The sequence below is a fragment of the Halyomorpha halys genome, unplaced genomic scaffold, assembly GCF_000696795.3.
Source record: "Halyomorpha halys isolate HHAL.00 unplaced genomic scaffold, Hhal_1.1 Scaffold1749.1, whole genome shotgun sequence".
NCBI lineage: Eukaryota > Metazoa > Arthropoda > Insecta > Hemiptera > Pentatomidae > Halyomorpha > Halyomorpha halys.
Window position 1 is genome coordinate 111,628 of NW_027113763.1, and position 18,953 is coordinate 130,580.

The 18,953-nt window shown below is 31.0% G+C and overlaps 2 protein-coding genes across 3 annotated transcripts; one reads left to right on the forward strand and one right to left on the reverse strand.

Moving 5' to 3' along the window:
- Window positions 1-2,827: 2,827 nt before the first annotated feature.
- On the forward strand, window positions 2,828-10,831 carry LOC106690506 (mitochondrial disaggregase). Its single transcript, XM_014435945.3, has 11 exons — window positions 2,828-3,380; window positions 3,457-3,508; window positions 3,663-3,856; window positions 4,312-4,538; window positions 6,105-6,219; window positions 6,286-6,464; window positions 6,533-6,694; window positions 7,253-7,394; window positions 8,036-8,226; window positions 9,646-9,796; window positions 10,541-10,831. Exons 1-11 carry the CDS (start codon window positions 3,077-3,079, stop codon window positions 10,723-10,725), a joined length of 1,902 nt encoding a protein of 633 aa, XP_014291431.1. The 5' UTR covers window positions 2,828-3,076; the 3' UTR covers window positions 10,726-10,831.
- Window positions 10,744-18,915, reverse strand: Aasdh (Aminoadipate-semialdehyde dehydrogenase). 2 transcript variants are annotated; one of them, XM_014435941.3, is made up of 13 exons: window positions 18,550-18,915; window positions 18,270-18,472; window positions 18,081-18,204; window positions 16,520-16,809; window positions 16,049-16,267; window positions 14,427-14,524; window positions 13,938-14,229; window positions 13,573-13,845; window positions 13,266-13,497; window positions 13,041-13,189; window positions 12,609-12,763; window positions 11,307-11,552; window positions 10,744-11,220 (listed from the first exon to the last, which is right to left on the reverse strand). In XM_014435941.3, exons 1-13 carry the CDS (start codon window positions 18,777-18,779, stop codon window positions 10,846-10,848), a joined length of 2,886 nt encoding a protein of 961 aa, XP_014291427.1. In that variant the 5' UTR covers window positions 18,780-18,915; the 3' UTR covers window positions 10,744-10,845. The 2 variants fall into 2 exon arrangements, with proteins under 2 accessions (XP_014291427.1, XP_014291428.1); XM_014435942.3 differs by lacking the exons at window positions 18,081-18,204; window positions 18,550-18,915 and having other exon boundaries at window positions 18,270-18,412.
- Window positions 18,916-18,953: the final 38 nt, after the last annotated feature.

Here is an 18,953-nt window from a genome sequence, read left to right on the forward strand (position 1 = left end):
TCTCTCTCTCTCTCTCTCTCTCTCTCTCTCTCTCTCTCTTTCTCCCCCCCCCTCTCCCTCTCCCTCTCCGACTCCCTCCCTCGACTATGTTTTAGTCGTTTGAGTGAGTTGATGTGAGTGTTTTTGTGAAATAGAACAAAATCATGTATCGAGCTGTCATTAAATATTTATTTTTGAAATACGCCTACGCAAACAAGAGCTGGATTCTGTGTATGGGGATTCTGCACCAAAATATACCACAGTGAAATTTTGGGCAGCTGAATTTAAACGGGGCCACAAGAGCTTGGGAAACGATGAACGTTCGGGACGTCCAAAAACTGCAACTACCGCCGAAAACATCGCCAAAGTTCACCAAATGGAGCTAGACGACCGCCGAATTAAAGTAAGAGAGATAGCAGAGGTTATGAAAGTGCTAAAAGAAGTTCGTTACATATTAAATCAACATTTAGATATGAGAAAGCTGTCCGCAAGTTGAGTGCCGCGTTTGCTCACGTTATACCAAAAATGTGTTCGAATGAACATTTCCAACGCTCTGTTGGCGCAGTTTAGGCCCAATAAATCTGAGTTTTGGTGCCGATTAATTACTATAGAAGAAACTTGGATACACCATTATACACCCGAAACAAAAATACAGTCCAAACAGTGGACTGCGAAGGGGGAACCGGCTCCAAAATAAGCAAAAACTGTTTTCTCGGCTGGGAAAGTGTTGGCGACTGTTTTTTGGGATATTCGTAGAGTTATTTTAATTGACTATCTACAAACAAAAAAAACTATTACAGGAGCATACTACGCATCATTACTTGACAAGCTGAAGGCAGAACTTGCGGAAAAACGGCCACATTTACAGAAAATGAAAATCCTGTTTCACCTAGACAACTTGATCATTGATTACTCACCAGATCTGCCTTACTCACCAAACGACTTCTTTTTGTTCCCTCAACTAAAAATTGCGCTCCAGGGACAGAGATTTTCGTCAAATGAAGAGGCAATCACCTTCGTGAATAATTATTTTGTAGAAAAAACCGCCGAGTACTTTTTGGACGGGTTACACAGGTGGGAGCATCGCTGGGAAAAGTGTGTAGAGTTACAAGGAGACTATGTTGAAAAATACAAAAAACATTTCGGAAAAAATGTCTTCTATTTTTGTTAGGTCGGAAACTTTTCAGACCACCCTCGTACTGCAGGTCAAACTTAGGCCACAAAGGTAAATTTGTCCGATCCTACTTCACAAAGGTAACAGAAATTTCGTCATTCTGTGGTGCTACCATAGACTTCCTACATTTCATCAAGCTAACCTGACGGTATGGTCTTAACATGTTGAAACTGTATTGTACAACTCTAAAGTGACAACACAAATCATAAAGTCCAAGTCGGTATTGGTAAATAGGTATCGATAAATTCTAACAGGTTGCTGATATTGCTGTCCCATTTCAAAAGTGTAACATCATAAAAAATGTTTATTTTGAGATATACATGTAATCTTAGCAATATGGGTAAGATCTATACGGTGAAACACAGAATAATAGTCAAACATATCATAAAATCTAAGTAAAAAAAATATTTCGAGACAATACAGTTTGGAACATTATTGATCTTATCCGTATTACTAAGACTCCATGCATACTACAAAATAACCGTGTTTTGATATGTTACATAGTTAAACTGAGACAGCGATATAATCTCCGAACCAGGAATTCAAAACCCTTTTGATTGTCTTAAGAAAAGTCTAACTTTCTGTCAGTCGAGGCAAGAATATTTTGCATCCAATTAGGAAAATTTCGAAGCCAAAGATTTCTACCATCTTTCCTAGGGTCGTACCAACTACGCAGAAGTTGGGAGGAACGCTAGTTCGCGAGCTGAGAATCTTGTAGAAGTCTGTATGGAGAATTTGAGTCTAGGTGCATTCAGAGACTTCTACAAGATTCTCAGCTTGGGAACTAGCGTTCTTCCCAACTTCTGCGTAGCTGGTACGACACTTGAAAAGTTGTTAGAAATTTTTGGCTTCGAAATTTCCCTGATCAGATTCAAGCTATTCTGGCCTAGACGATCTTGCGAACATGCCGCAACTGCCGATAAGATCGTCGAAATCGACGCGTCCCAGGAAGTTTACGTGACTACCTCATCTCAGAATGAACCTTTACAGCCACAATCGTCTATCAACAAACTTCTCCGTGAATTTCGCCAACTTCTAGTTGAAATAGCTGAACTTCGTAGAGAATCTTGATACTACTCCGGAAGTAAAGATAGGTAATTCAAGACTAGACCTCGCAACCGTTCCTATCATTAGTACCTATTGTGAGAAGACATTACAAGTTGGTCGACCTCTCAATGGGCATTCATTATTGCTGATACAAAGGAACCTATTCTAGAAATTTATCGACCAGCAAACAGGTTTAGCGATAGCGGACGTGTGGTGCATTCCTTATGGTCACTACCGTCGACTAAACATCATCACTATCGCGGACAGGTATTCAGTTCCCAACTTCATGAATTTCACTACGCAGTTGCAAGACAAGAAGATTTTCTCAGCGTTGGACATCGTTCGAGCCTTTATCACATTCCAATCGCTGAAGAAGACTTGGAAAATAGTGACATCATCACCACTTTTGGGCTGATTGAATATCTACGCGTGCCTTTTGCACTGCGAAACGCAGCACTGACATTTCTACGTTTTGCCGATAATATCATGAGTAACTTCGATTTAGTTTATCCGTACTCGCATAATTTTCTGATTGCCAGGGATGAGAAAGAACATGAGGTCTATTTGCAACAGGTGTTCGAGCGACTTAGTGCTAACGGTCTATCTTTGAATGCTTCAAAAAATACTTTCGACAAAACTTAAATTAATTTTCTAGATGATGCCTCAATGATGATATTTGGAATTGGGTTATTTTTCATCCTCTGAAGTAAATCAATATCTCTTATACTGTAATCACTATGGAAAACGGTAAAATAAAGGTTTCAAGTGATTTTGAGGTTATTTCACGGCTATAATGGCATCTCCAAATTCAGGTTCTTAGATTGGAAATGACAAGCCAGATATTACTTGCGACTAACTATTTCAGATAACCATCTTATGGCAGGCATTGTTACTTATTCAAAAAGGCTAGGAAGTAAGAAAGAATGGCTTTTTTTAGGTCGTAATTTTCAATCAAATTCACAGATTATTCTCACTCGTACAGATAACCGTAAAAACACCTCAAAAATTCTCCGAAAAATAGATTCGAATGTCGAACAATATTCTGAAAATTTTACATTAAAGACTTTGGTTTTACCAGAGAATCATGATAAAAGAAATCAGTGGTCATTGAGGAAAAAGTTAGCTCTGGCTTTTGGCTTTTGTTTGATCATTGCAGAATGTAAAAGGCAAAATAAAACAGGTAATTCTCGTTAGGTTATTAAACTTAATGTGACTATCAAAAGTGGCAGTTTAATTGATAATAAATTTTTCCCCAGAGGTGAAGTTTTTTAACTGTGTTAGATATGGTTCATCGAAAGAACTCAGAAAGTAAGTTTTCTCAGGATTTACTTTACATAACTAAATTTATTGCTTTGAATTATTACATGTTGAACATTTTAATACCTCAGGCTCAAAAACTCTTATCTAAAATATAATTATCTGCATTTTTTATATTAATGTCACTCCTGTCCTATTTTTTAAGGTTTTTAAAGGATGGATCTGTGGATGCTAATTTAAAACATCACCTTGGATGGACTGCATTGCATCTTGCTGCTGTAAATGGGAATTCAGAAATTCTAAAAATATTGATAGAAGCTGGATGTGATGTAAATGCTGGAGACGAGTATATAAACAATTATAGAACTGCTCATGAAAAAGGCCTTAACACTTTTGAAGGTTTTTATTCCAGATTTGGTTAAAATTTCACTTATTTATTTATTTACTGACTCACTCTTAAAGATAATTAGGAAACAGTTTATATGTTTACAGAATAATATAAATCTAATTTAAAATTTATTTGTATCTTTAAATAAATGGAATGGAATATCAGTATTAACAGATATCTCATTTATTGTTATATCAGCTGTAAATTGACAATTAGAAGAAAATTATATAAATAAAGATTGGATTGGTTACATCATGGTGATTGAACAGATCCCCGACTGTCAGGTAGTTTTCATTTAAGACCTGAAAATTATTCTTAACCTAATATTGGACATCAAATAAGTAAGATTTAACAAAGAACAGCCCATATATTTATGGAGACATTCTTTCTATGTTTAATAATTAGTCGAAAGTTTGACTAAACTTTAATTAGTTTGTCTAAACAAGATATCCATGCTTGTTTTCAGTTCTACTTCAGAGGGAAACTGAATTCAGTGATGTACTTCGAGCACAAGAAAATTATCTCGGTTTTACGCCACTGCACTATGCAGTGCTAGCTCACAGTTTAGATTGTGTTCTATCATTGATTGCAGCAGGTGCTAATCCACTGATTGAAGCATCTGGACATAAAGCCATAGACCTAGCTCATGATCATAAAGAGATTGAACACGTTTTGAAAGAATATATTGTAAAGGTATTAATTTCATTTTTAAATGTGTTTAGTTAAAATCTTATTGTTTTGAATGAATATAACAAAATATTCTTTACATATTATAGTAATATTCTTTGTAGTGTAAGATTGAGATGTTAATCTCAACTGCCACTTGCAATGATGGGTGGTCATGTATTTATGTACACTCAATGAGAAAATGGTTGGCTATAATTATCTTTTATAAACTTAACCTTAAAATGATTTGTATTTATGTGATTAAGGTCAGACCTCAGCTGAAAAAAATCCGTAAGGTTTTTTTTATCCCTTTTGAGTGAGCAGAAGTCCTCAGCTGTGATCTAATTAAAGCAGTAATATTATATTATAGGAGCTGTTTATTCTTTTTGGTTTATATATGCTAATCAAATTTGCTGTATTGTTAATAGTCATGCTAATTTTTAAAGCATTTGTTTAATAAAAAAGACCTATGGCTCTATATTAGTTAATAATATGAATATCAATTAGAAGTAATTGGTGATTGACTGTGATCGTTTTGGAAGGTTATTTAATTTTGGGATCAGTTAACGGTTACTTAACCATATTGATCACAAATAATGAATCTATATCCTTGAACTGGTCTTGCTATCTTGATCTTCTGTGGTAACTTATCTCTAGCGTTCAGAGCATTTCTTCTTTTAAAGTACAAAATAACAATGATTGAAATTCTTCTTCTTCCATATCGGTATAAGTATTACTATATAGCTCATTTATCTTAATCGAGGGGTAGTTATAAATTTTGTAGGGTTTTGTAGAAAAAAAATTATACAATCAAGTAGAGTACTATAGGAGCTGACAGGACATTAGGTGGATCTGGGGAGAGGCTGTTGTAGCTGTGTGAGTTGAGGTGTTGCCTGCAATGGAACTGGTTAGGTTCTGGCCTGGGTGGGTTGACTTTTGTGGCAGTCCTGTGGGATGAAAACTCAACCCTCCCACTCTGGTCAAAATAGGTTGGTTACCTATAGGACAATCCCCACTCATTTGTCAGAAATGACCAGGTAGGAGGTAAACCAGAACAAAAATGGAGGGTCTGAGATATTCTGGTGTTTTCAATTCTTACTTCACAACTTTACTCATCAATAACTGACAAAACATTTGGGATCTTTTACATATAGATTCACAATTCATCATAATAAAATTAGGACTGCTCAAAGGAATTATTTTAATGTTTACACTATTCTAATATAAAACTTAATACCAGTTAAATTAATATTATAATGAATTTTGCATAGTATTAGGCTACAAGGTTTGGTATACATTGCTATCTATTAGCAGTTTAGATTCCAGCAATTGTTATGTTAGAATTAAATGCAACAAAAATGGCCTGTGGTCTCATTTTGTGTCTGCTACTTTAGTCAATTTACAATACCTATTACTATTTTATTTAAGCCTATTCATTTAATGAAATAAAATAAATATAATATATATATTTGGTAAAGTGTATAATGGCTAAATGTGTTTCTAAAACATTGGCTGTTTCTATTTTTTAATCTTACACTAAACTTTTATTTTTTATTTAATGTCTAATGAAAATCACTAATTGATCAATTTTAGTTTGAAGAAAATGAAAAAGAAAGGCAAGCAGAAGAGAGAAGGAAGTTCCCATTAGAACAGCGTTTGAAGCAATATATTGTAGGTCAAGAAGGCGCAATATCAATAGTTGCCTCAGGTAATTAGCTATTATTATTCATCAATCATATCATCAACAAAATAATAATTTAGTTAAATATTGTAGCTATTCGTAGGAAAGAAAATGGTTGGGCTGATGATGAGCATCCACTTGTATTTTTATTCCTTGGAAGTTCAGGAATCGGTAAAACAGAATTGGCAAAACAAGTTGCAAGATATATGCATAAAGATAACCCTGCATCTTTTATTCGGTTAGATATGTCTGAATATCAAGAGAAGCATGAAGTAATTCCTTTTCTATATATTTTTATTATATCACAACCATGGGCAGATTATTATAGTCGAATTGGTAGGTAGCAAAACTCATCGGAGCTCCACCTGGCTATGTAGGCCATGATGCTGGAGGACAATTGACAAAAAATTTACGAAATTGCCCTAATGCAGTCGTTCTGCTTGATGAAGTTGACAAGGCCCATCCTGATGTGCTTACTGTTCTACTTCAATTATTTGATGAAGTAAGTTTTTCATGTGTTTCCTATGTATTAGGTTTTGTCGAAACACTACTTGGTTAAGAGTTATCTGAGCTTCTACAGATTTTATTTGTTATTGTGGTATAATATAATTTTAACTATTATATATAATATTCGCTGTTTTTCCAACTATTTTCTTCTTTTGGAAGAAGATAGTTGATCGTATGTTGAAGATTGGAGGAAGATAGTCCGGGTGGCGGTCAATAAAGGGATACCTTTATTGACCACCACCCGGACTATCTTCTTCCAATCTATTTTCTTTGTTGTTTTAGATCTTCTTATGTTAGATTTGCTAATTGTATGTTAGGAAATTTGTTGTTGTGAGCCTTACTATCTTTGAATCACAGCCAGTGATACGGTTATCTAAACTTATTTTACTTGGTTGAAATTGCACTAATACTCTGTTCTGTAGCTGTTTAAATTTTCTATTATACTCATCAAAATAATTGTATGTCTAAATTTTACTTGGCTCATTTTTGTTATAAGATTTTATCATTTACGATTCTTGAGATAAATTAATTAGTCTTATTTTTGATTTGTAAGGGCCGCCTTACTGACGGAAAAGGAAAAACAGTAGAATGTAAGAATGCAATATTTGTTATGACCTCTAACCTTGCATCTGAAGAAATAGCCGAGCATGCAATACAACTAAGGTCAGATGTAAAACGGCTCGCTGCTAAAAAAGGTAAGATCCTGACAAGATGAAAACTATACTTCTGTGCTTGCATTAGAGTAGTTCTAGGACAATGGCCTAACCTTCTAGCAAAATATGTGAATAATTAGTTAAATGAAGCATATATTAATCGTAAAAGGTATTGCTCTTTATATTAATACAAAGCGAAACTTCTCAAAACCTTTGAGCAAAGAAGATAAAGACTTTTTTTAACACTTATTATTTAACAAAAGGCCTTTTTAAACTGCACAACATATATCACTTTGAAATATGCATTAATTCTACCAAATGTATGAAAAATAGATTGCTTATAATGAAACAATATGAATTAGAAAATATTTATTTTCTAATGCTCGCACGAGATCTGCAAATATATTTGATTTAATTGCATATTCGATGCTTATTGGCAATCATCAATTGTAGATCTTTCAGACAGGAAATTATATATTTTTTTATAGCAGGCCATGAATTTTTGCAAGTATAAGTTGCCTTCTTCAACTTGTCAAATAATCAGTACATAAGTTGTCTACAGAACTTGCAAGAATGCATCATCAAAGTTTTTTTTCAAAAATGTTTATATTTTGATATACAATACTCATGTTAGTTTGTATATATATATATATTTTTTTTAAATTTAATACCTTTATTTTCAGAGGAAGAATTTTCGGAGGAAGTAACAATATCTCGTAGTTTTAAAGATAAAGTTGTGAGACCGATTCTGAAAAGACATTTTGGAAGAGATGAATTCTTAGGAAGGATAAATGAAATAGTTTATTTTCTTCCTTTTTCTAATTCTGAGCTTAATAAACTTGTATCAAAAGAACTTAATTACTGGGCAACAAAGGTATGAATTATAAGTACCAGGACCAAAAGTCAAAGGATTACTTAAGTTTATAGTAGGATTACTTAGTTAATATAGCATCATTTTGTTTCATTAATGAGAAATCTGTTAGCTCTTAAATATACTACATCTTCATTAATTTGAAATATTGAAAATTGAGAGAATTTGGATTGGAGGAAAATTAGGATTATAGAAAAGGAAACAGTAAAGATAAAATTCATTGATAATAAATCAATTTTATAATCAAAATTATATACTGTAAAATATTTTTCCTATAATTGATTATTTATTCTAAGATATTTGTTTATTAATTATAATATTTGAGTATTAATCAAGATTGTTTTGTTGAATGATTCTGTTTACATGAAAATATAACTCAATGCTTTTTGAGGATATAAAATATTTAGTCAATAATCGCAAACACTAAGTTCAAAGCGACACTTCCTCGATATCACTAAACAGTTCATTTTGTGACATTGCTCAGATATTAATCGATAGATTCAAAACCATCAAGAATAGAAAATTTTATATTATTCTGGCAAGTAGGAAAATAAAGTTTATTATCTAATTCTAATTTAGTAACTATTCTTTGAAAGAATGACATTGCATCGTCTAGGAGAAAACATAGGAAACAAAGTATTTATAATGACAGTAAACTAAACTGAATAAAGCTTTACTCTGTTGAGAAATTGACAGATAAAAATGTATAGTCGACTCTTGTTTCTGCTTCAGATTCAATTACCCCCAGGTAATTTAATAATCATTGGCAAAATATGATCTGTTTGCTTGTATGTTTAATGTGTACTATTTTATAGCTTATATTATGTATAATATAATGAATATTGAAACTTCTAGGTCCTTATGTCCTAAAAACATTGGGACAGCAATATTTTTATGATTCCTTTTGTTTTTCTCACTAAAAAATTAAAATATAGCATTCTTTGTCAAATCTAGTGTTCTAGTGATGTCTGTTTTACCGAAAAAATGGCCTCATCAATTATCAGTCTTCAAAAGTCATTAACAAATTGTTAATGAAAAAACTAATAGCTAATAAACCACATGGTTTGTGGTTATTTCATGAAGATTGATGTTAGCAGGTTGCTGGTAAAGAATTTTGAGCAAAAATAAAATTGAATTTAAATTTTAAAATTATGAAAATAGTGGATTCAACATAATAACTTTCATTTTTTACTGAATTTCAAAATCTTCTAGTCTGCTGTCTTGAATATCTGAAATCACTCCAAATTCCTTATCAGTGGATTAATAAAGCTTTGAATTTTAATTATTGGATGGGTTTACATAAACAAAAATCAGCTATATTTTTCATGAGACTAACATCATTGTTACATTGTTATCTCCTGTCTTCTGCAAAGCAATTACTTATTTTCTGCTTATAAAATGGAAATTCTTAAATGATTACAGGCTAAGGAGAAACATAATGTCATCCTATATTGGGATACAGGTGTTGAAACAGTATTAGCAGGTGGATATAACATGCATTATGGTGCGAGAAGTATTAAATATGAAGTAGAGCGTAGGGTCGTCAGTAAGTTGGCAGCAGCTCAAGAAGCAGGTATTTTAAGTTAACAAGTATAAGAAAATGTTTTTGAAATATTCCATCATAAATAAAATGTTACAGCACTGTGAGACCACAATCCCCTATAATCTTCTGTCCCCTCCTTTTCATTTACCATATCGCACTAGTATTTCTAAAGTGACACAACTCAAAATTCAAGACAACTGACAATGTGACACTCTTGCCTATGGAGGGGGAATAGCATTAAGGCAGCAAGAGTGACACAAGTGCCCTATGGCGGACAAGCTCTGAAGCTAGGTTGATACAGTTTTGATGATTCATAAAGATATATTTACCAATTTCTTTCATAGTCATAACTGTGTCACTTTAGAAATACTAGTGCGATATGTTAGAGACCCTATGACCATCTCTCATTCAATCTGTGAATTAAATATTAAAATTACATTTGAAAATTAGTGTTTCTTCATATATTTTATTCAAATCAAATTTTAAACAGAAATTCATACATAATAAATCAATCTTTTCAAAATAAAAAAAAAATTATTTATTATACTTTCCACTCAAGGAAATAATGTCTTAATATATTTTACTTCTTATGTGGTGCTTCAGTCTAAGACGGACTTACGTCTCCTGAACAATTTGCTCTTACTCCTCTCTTTCTAGAACCTTTCTTCTGTCAATCACTGCAAGTGATTAGGAAAATTACATTTATTTTTTAGTCCCCCTTCTATTAATTTCTTTTATATTCCTATCTTATTTTGTTAATTTTTTTTTTTATAGGTGTATTAAAACCAGGCTGTTCAGTACATTTAGTTGTTCATTGGCCTGATCAAAATGAGGCACAATCCGAACCTTCGATAAAGCTTCGTTTGCAGCCTAAGGGAATGAAAGACTTTGTTGATATAGAAGGGGCCTCTCCATTGAAAAAGCTAACTAACGCTATAACAGAAAACATATGGTCATAAAATGTAATCGACACCTAGTATTTAATGAGTCCAAAGATCAGTAATATTTTTTTTTATTTAAAAAAAATGTACATTAGAAATAAAGTAATTTATTTGAGAACCATTCCTTTTAGAACTAATTCATTTTGTATCTAAACAATAAACATTGTCATCTCTACAGCCAATGATAATCTTTCCATTAATCAGTATTGGTGAAGAAAATACTTCACCGGGTAATGAATAATGCGATAATTTCTCCCCATTATTGATGTTTAAAATAAACAATTCTCCTTTAGTAGTAAAACATAAAACAGATCCACTTGAAGATGTTGGACAAAGTTCAACAAATGGTGTTGATACTATTCTGTCATGAAGAAATATTTTCCAATGAAGTTTTCTTTCTTTCAAACAGTATACAAAGCCATCATTACACCCAAAGATTATTATTTCCTCTTCATTCATAATAAATTTTACTAAGGATGAGAAAATGACACTATCAGTTCTGAACACATATTCCTGAAAAAAAAAAAAAAAGAATTGCAATAAATTTTGTAGCTACCTTATAAATTATTAAATAATGGTTATGGTAAGTTTTATGATACCTCTAATCCATTTTTAATGTTTAGCCATTGGACAAGTCCTGTGACATCTGCTACTATTAAATATGAGTCATTTAACACTGGTGTAGAAAATATAGGATCATGTTTTAGTTCCCATAAAAGTTGTCCAGTGCCCGAGTTTAAAACAGCAATGCTTCCAAGGGTAGCACTATATATACAATTGTTATGCAAAACTGGATCTGCCAATATGGGACTTCTCAGGAGTGTTTTCCACTTCAAGAAACCATTCTGAAATTTATATTTCAAATAGATTTACTAAACAGCACCCCAGTTATCTGAGAAAACTGATGCAACAAAAATCCCTTCCCTCCAAAAACTTTTTTTTTTTTATTGTTAGATATTACCAATATGTTAGCATGTTGCACAAATATTATTTAAAATAATTAATAAATAAAACTTATTTACTAAATATATAAAAGCTTATTTTGCAAAACAAAAAGCTTTTGACCTTCAGGTAATTTGAAATGGTCACCAGATTAGTTTAACATTATAAATACGAATTCATTTTTCACTTCACACATGAGGGAACAGAAAGAGCTGTAATCAACCAACGACTCATTTTCCATTATTAAGAGTTTAGTTTTTTTTATTTCCCTGATTTAATCAAAGATAGATAAATTTGTGCTAAATTATCTTAATTAGTATAAAATATTTATTTCATATAAAATTATGTACAGTTTTGATTCTAAGATATTTTTATTAAAATGCTTCTCTAAGAATTGAGAGCAAGTAAAATTATAAGATGGAATCTAGTCCAGCCAATTGGAGACTGGAAAGAGGTCTCAGCAGAAAACATTGACAGAAAGTTTAAATTCATAACCAGGACCTCAAAAAAATATAAATAAGTAACTTCTCTAAACGTTTTTACTAAGAACTCTATTTTTATCCTTATTTGGCTGGACTGCATTTCGTAATTTAAATCAGCCCTACTTAATTAAAAAAAAAAACGTAAAAGTAAAATGAAATATGTCTATTAGCCAATGTTTTTGATGTGCCTATAAAGTCTTACAAAAACTATTTGCAAACAGGTAGCGGGGATTTTCCAAATCCTATCTAAAAATACAGATTAAATAGCAAAGAGCCTGTGGGCATCAGGGAAGAGAAACTTACTGTCAAACCACTTCAACATCAACACTCAACATGTCAACCTTTCTTATGGCCTCTGCAGTAAATCAGTACCAAGAGAAATTCAAAGAAAATTAAATTCTAATTGTTCCTGATTAATCTATGAAACTATTGTATTTTAAAATATTAATATCCAGGAAAGTACTAATAAAAACATACCTCAAATAAGCAATACATTTTTCGGTCATATGATCCAAATATAATGCAATCTTCAAATATTAAACAAGTACTTTTAACCATATCTTCTGTTTTGAAATTCCAAATAATTTTTCCACATTTAGAGGACACAGCATAAACACATCCATCATAACAACCTATTTTACAAAGTTAATTAAATTAACTTTAAAATTATTAAATTAAATAAAATATTTTTACATTCATTTTTGCTCTATAAATTAAAATTTAGTTTAATATTATTATTACAGTGAAAGTAACAATATAAGAATAGAAGTATAGACATAATATGGTTCAATCAGGCATTTACTGGGTAAATAAGCAATCTAAAATGATTTCTTAAATTTTCCTTGACCAAACCTGTTATTAATAATGGTAGAAATGAAAAAGTATAGTTTTTTTATTTAATATATTTACCGATATAATAAATTTCAGCATTGAAGGAAATACATGCAGATGATTCAACACGATCTGGTAAATTACATTCAGATATCAATCTTCCAGTATTCACTTCTAAAACAACAACCCTTCCACTGTGTGATCCAATAATACACAATTTTTCTCCACTGATTCAACAAATAAACAAAATGAATAATTACTAATTTTTCTAGTTTAACAGAAATTTAATGGCTAAAATCTTACCTAATAAGTTCCATTCCTAAAGGAGAAGCATCAATACACTTTCCAAGGTTTAGTTTCCATGTTTCTGTTAGTTGAACATCACTTAAAATGCAAGAATCACCATTTGGTTTATAATTTGCAAAAATACTGATTTTTCCTTTCTGAACAAGTTTAATAATATTTATTGTTCTGGACTTAGTTGTCTCATTACACAAGTTATTTAGTGTTATTCTTTGTTCAGATGTACTATTTCCTAAAGTAGTTAATTAAATTAAAACAATCATAATCAACTGTCTATAAAAGTTAGAAACTGACGTTCACAGTTTACCTTGATAATCTGCCAGATAAGTCCAAAGTTCGTCGCACGATTTCCTTTGTAGAATCATTCCAAGAATTGTATCTGGGACATGATTAAATATTTGCTTCAATTCTTCTACAAATTGTAATGCCATCAATGAGTCACCTCCATCAGAAAAAAAATCATTGAAACCGGAAGCATTCTCTGAGCTGTAATGCCTCCACATTTCATAAAATGTTTCTCTGCTTTTTGATTTTTTCTCTTCTTGTAAAATTTTATTCAATGAACGGAGGCATATCTTTCCTTAAAAATAAACCAAACTTTATAACTTCTTGAATTCATTATAAATTTTAAAAAAGATTAATAAGTTTTTTTTATATTAAAAATCAAATTACCATGAGCGGTTAATGGGAAAGAGTCAAGCACTACAATGGAGTCGGGCCATGAGGCTTTGGGTAAAGATTTTTTTAAAAAATGTTTCAAGTCCTTCAAATCAGAACTATGTTTTTCCATTATAAACAACCCAATCCTTATGTGATGATTAATTTTGCATGTTGTAGAAACACAAGCTAATATATTTTTATGTAATTTAACACATTCTTCAAGGGAAGATGTACTGAACTTGGTCCCCCAACGTTTTAAAATGTCATCTTTTCTCCTTTTGAAGAACAGCTTTCCATTCACTTTCTTTAAAAATAAAGAATTAATGAAATCTACTAGTTACAGCATGGCATTTAAGTATGGAACATACTAGAAAATAAAAATAAATGGGATTAAAATAGAAGGGAAAGGGATAATAAAAATCTGAAATATATTTTCTTAATATTTTTTAAATGAATACATTACATTTATATTATTAATAATAAAATGAACTTATAACTAACCTTGAAAATGTCTCCAGTCGCTCTGAATAAGATATCATCCTTGTTACTCACTGTCTCATGTGCCTCATCATTGATCAAGCATTTTCTTGTTTTACTGCCTAAAAGTTTATCATATACAAACAAATTTAAAAATTCAAATAATTTATTAATTTTAAATATAAATGAACATTATTAAGATACAATTTCAACCAGTAATCAGATTTTTATAATAGATCTCACAGAATGAAAGGTTAAGACAATGGATATTAGATTTAAGATTGCATTAGATATGGCTTATCCATAACTTAGCATTTTATTCAAAACTAAGAGATTGGTATGTGGAGTGACATTGAACACATTTATTATAAATAATAATTCTCTTCAATATGTTTTATGATATTATTAAAGATAGTCTTCAGAAGCAAGGGAAGAAGATGAAAAAGACATGAGTTATTACTAAAGAGACTAGAAACAACTCATGTATTTTTTTTTCACTACCTAAACATCATAAAATCTTTAACTAATAAATCTTCTAAATTCTAAATAACATAGTTTTAGAAATATAGAGGGGACAAATATGGCTTATCAATTGTATGTCAACAAGATGAAATACTGTTTTCCATTATTCCTGATGAATAGAGCTAGGATTTGAAAGTAATTACATATTTTTTACTAACAAAAGTATCACAATATACATACTCATTTATTGTGCTATGATACAATTGAAATCAATTTAAACCAATTCCCATTCACATATTTTACTTTATCTACATGTTTTATACACATTTCATAAAGTCCTACATATTCAACTCCATATTTTTTTTTTTTTGTTATTTTTATTTATGTCAGAACTTGAATAAGGGTAGCCACAAAAAATAATATTTTCAACAAAATAGTTGGCATTACTCTACAGTAGCCTGTTGGTCTTTAGCAACTCACTGGACGATTCCTAAAATTCACAAGAACTGGTTGTACATTCTCTCTTATTATTATCTCCAAGAAACTCAACTCTATATCCTTTAGTTTTATTATTCTGACAATTTTATGTATCTCAAATATGTAACTACATTTTCTCGCTGCTTATCTCCAAAACTAGTTTTTGAGAAAAATAAGTTATACGAACACATTATTAAGGAATGTAATGGTATACTTCAATTTTTTACAGTGCTCATATAATCAAATTCAATAGTTTTCAAGAATAAGAAAAAACTAATAAAATAGTTTGTACCAAATCCACCTCCCCCTCCTACCCAAACTGAATGCTCAAACCTATGGTGGAACTGTTTTGCACATATTTTACTGGTTACTATTTCATTTTTTGTTGGTTATTTAATTTGACCAGGTAATATTTGTTTCCTCCATATCTTGGAAACAACATAGTTGAGAAAAAAAAAGTAAAATAATCCACTTCAGTAGGAAATTTAATGTTACTACAATTCTGTAAAGAATCAATTTTTCACCAAACCTGTTAGTTTTTTTAGATTCAAGTGTAAAATGAGTGAAGTATACATTTTTACTCTGTACAAATCCAAATACTAAACATTAAAGAGGAGGTCATTTCTTTATTTCTTGAATGTTTTTGTTTTTCTTTAATTTGACAAGACAATTAGGAATAGAAAGAAAGAGGATTCTGTCATGCTTACCAATAAACAATTCTCCCTCATTTTGGTTATCTGTCTCTATTTTAAATAGAGTTTCACATAAAGGTATTCCAATATCAATTTCAATTTTCTTAGCAGGCCAAACTCGTTTTATAGATGCCCAACAAGAAACTTCAGTGACACCATAGATATTGTAAATGTTGATATTTTTTATTAGATTCCATGATTTAAGTTCATTTACACTAGGAAATTCTTCGCCACCTGAAAACAAAAGTGGATAGATAACAAATGGGTATAGTTTCAGACAGAGCAAGATAAAAATTGTTATAAATAAAACTATAACTAAATCGTCAAGGATACAATGATTAATTATTAATGGTTCATTAAATTTTATCAATTAATTTATAATTCTTATTGAGAAACTAAATGAAGAACCCAACATAAAACATCAAGATAGCGTTATTGTTAAGAGATTTATAATAAATATAAAAATATCAATAAAACTAAACCTACCTAAAATCAAGTTTTTCAACATTGACTTCGCAGTAAATACCCTCTTTTGTAAGACTGTTGTATTCCATCTTCTGAATAGAGAGGGTGTGGTCTGCAATATTGTAACCAAACCTCCTGAAGTAGGAAATAAAATATCCAATAACAAGTCTGGATTTTGTTTAACATATTTTTCAACAATACATAAGGTAGCACCGTTCATCAATGGCAAAAACAATTCTATGACTGATGGATCAAATGTAATGGCTGTCATAAGCATAAAAACATCTGTATTGCTCACTTGTAGAATAGCACTGAAACAATTAAATAGTCAATTAACCAGTTAAAAAAATGAATAAAATTGAAAAAACATTTATAAAGGAATTGAAAGTGAAGTAAGTTAAGTAAAATATTTATAGTTTTAATACAGAACTTGGAAACTTTATCAGTACGAAAAAATAAATAATAATAGTGACTTTCAAACATAAGTATCGACCATCACTAACATCAATTAAATTAATAAATATCATAGACCCATTGACCATCTTCTCCACATATCAATCTACGGCCAACTATTAACAGCTCATTGGAAATTTTTTAATTCAAACAGGTAGAGAACTTTCTATGCAAGTAGTAGAAAAGGTTTTGAGCAATGAATTAGCTGTTTGGATTGTTTACTTGTTATAAAAATTGTGTTTATCCGAATGGAGACAAAGGGTGCGTCAATGATATACAAAGAAGCCGTGGTAGTCACATTTGAAAGTGAAGTGGGTCCTTCCTGACTACTACCTCTCATAATTTCTAATGGGGCATGGGAACATGAGAACAACCCACTGTGTCCATTCTGAAGCATATCGGAAACTGTCAAGTGACAGTAAAACATCGACAAAACATCCTAGACTGCACCACTTTGGAGGCTGTATGAACCAGATTGCTGAGGGAAACCAGACTCTTTGCCCTGTCAGAGGTTAAGACCCCTCAATTAGTGCCTGAAGAAAATTATCAAAACAGTAGTAATACAAAGAGTTTGTACATGGGTATTTACAAGCCCAGCCCTATTCAAGACCTACTTCTGGAAGATCACTAGAAAGAAGAAGAAGATAAACAGCAAATTAAATAGATTGTAAACAATTACAAACAATATAAGTTTTTTATTTAATATATTTTTTAAATAATTGTTTGAGAATGGTTAATTTCAATAGAAACATTTTGATAATTGTTTTTGTTTTGAAGATTGATTGACATGGGTAATGGTCTGTAAAACAAAATGTTTTTTTATGAATAATGAGGTATATCTAAGAAATATTAGTGTCGTGTGAGGGAATAATATATTAAAAAAAATTAGGTTGTCTCCTTGATAATGGTCTAAGGACCAAAACGTTGGAGAGCTGAAATAATTGAGAGAGAAAGGATCAATTTAAATTGTAGATTATTTTATTAGTGGCAGTTCGATATTATGTATACATGAGTAAAATTGAGTTGATGCGAGCACCAACATAGCTCAAAAGGTAGGGAAAGATGGAAATAAATAAAAATTGAACTTACTTCACTCATCTAAATTCCCATGCAAAATAGAAAATACCACCTTAAATCTATAAGATTGGGAAAAATGCACTCGTGCAGTACCTGCACAATCTTTGCCTTCCCCGTAGTTCCAGAGGTTTTTATAGCATAGATAAATGGTATTTTATTAGACTTATTATCATAGCCTGAAAAGATGAATATGAATACTATTATAGTGGGACATAAAAATGTTTATTGGTTAATACTTTACATGTCATCCATAATCCCACTGTCTCTCCATGAATAGAAATGCTTCCTTCAAAGTTGGCATTGCAAAGAAATGATGTTTGATGTGATTTATCATAGTAAATATTTGAAATAATGTATTTAACAGAATTTTCATCGATATATTGATCAATTGTATTCTCATTTTCAGTGTCAATACATAAAAATCCAAGACCCACAGCAAGAACACTAAAATAAATTATATTATAAATTAATATGAAACATGGGGTTTTATATATTTATTTTATTAAAATCGTTTCCTTTACCCTAAAACTAGAGAGGGATATGTAACAGTAATGTTTAAATGAAGCAATACATATTTTGATTCATTTTGTAAAACTTTTTCTTTCAAAAAGCATTGAATTTTGTTAACAGCGCCTTTAATGCCACCATACGATACATCAAACCATTTTTCACCATCATAATAAGTAACGGCTCTTTTACTTAAATTAGAATTTATACTCTCATTTATAAGCGTAACGAGAGGAAATACCATTTCCAGAATATGTGCATAATATTATATCAGTTATGATATAATATATGCACTAAAATCCATCAAATAACACATAAGCAGATATTAAAATGAACATTGTAATCACTTCGAATTTCTGAATGAGATTACTGCCGCTTGTTTACAATCTAAAGAAAGGTTATAAATATAGGGTAAAGC

Excerpts from the sequence above, each read along its gene's own strand:
- Aasdh (XM_014435941.3), bottom strand. The coding sequence starts at position 18,779 with ATGGTATTTCCTCTCGTTACGCTTATAAATGAGAGTATAAATTCTAAT. Across the intron at positions 13,498-13,572 it reads TTATCTGGCAGATTATCAAG|GAAATAGTACATCTGAACAA; the intron begins GTAAACTGTGAA and ends TAACTACTTTAG. Across the intron at positions 11,553-12,608 it reads AAATGTATTGCTTATTTGAG|AATGGTTTCTTGAAGTGGAA; the intron begins GTATGTTTTTAT and ends TATAAATTTCAG.
- LOC106690506 (XM_014435945.3), top strand. The coding sequence starts at position 3,077 with ATGGCAGGCATTGTTACTTATTCAAAAAGGCTAGGAAGTAAGAAAGAA. Across the intron at positions 3,509-3,662 it reads TCATCGAAAGAACTCAGAAA|GTTTTTAAAGGATGGATCTG; the intron begins GTAAGTTTTCTC and ends CTATTTTTTAAG. Across the intron at positions 4,539-6,104 it reads TGAAAGAATATATTGTAAAG|TTTGAAGAAAATGAAAAAGA; the intron begins GTATTAATTTCA and ends GATCAATTTTAG.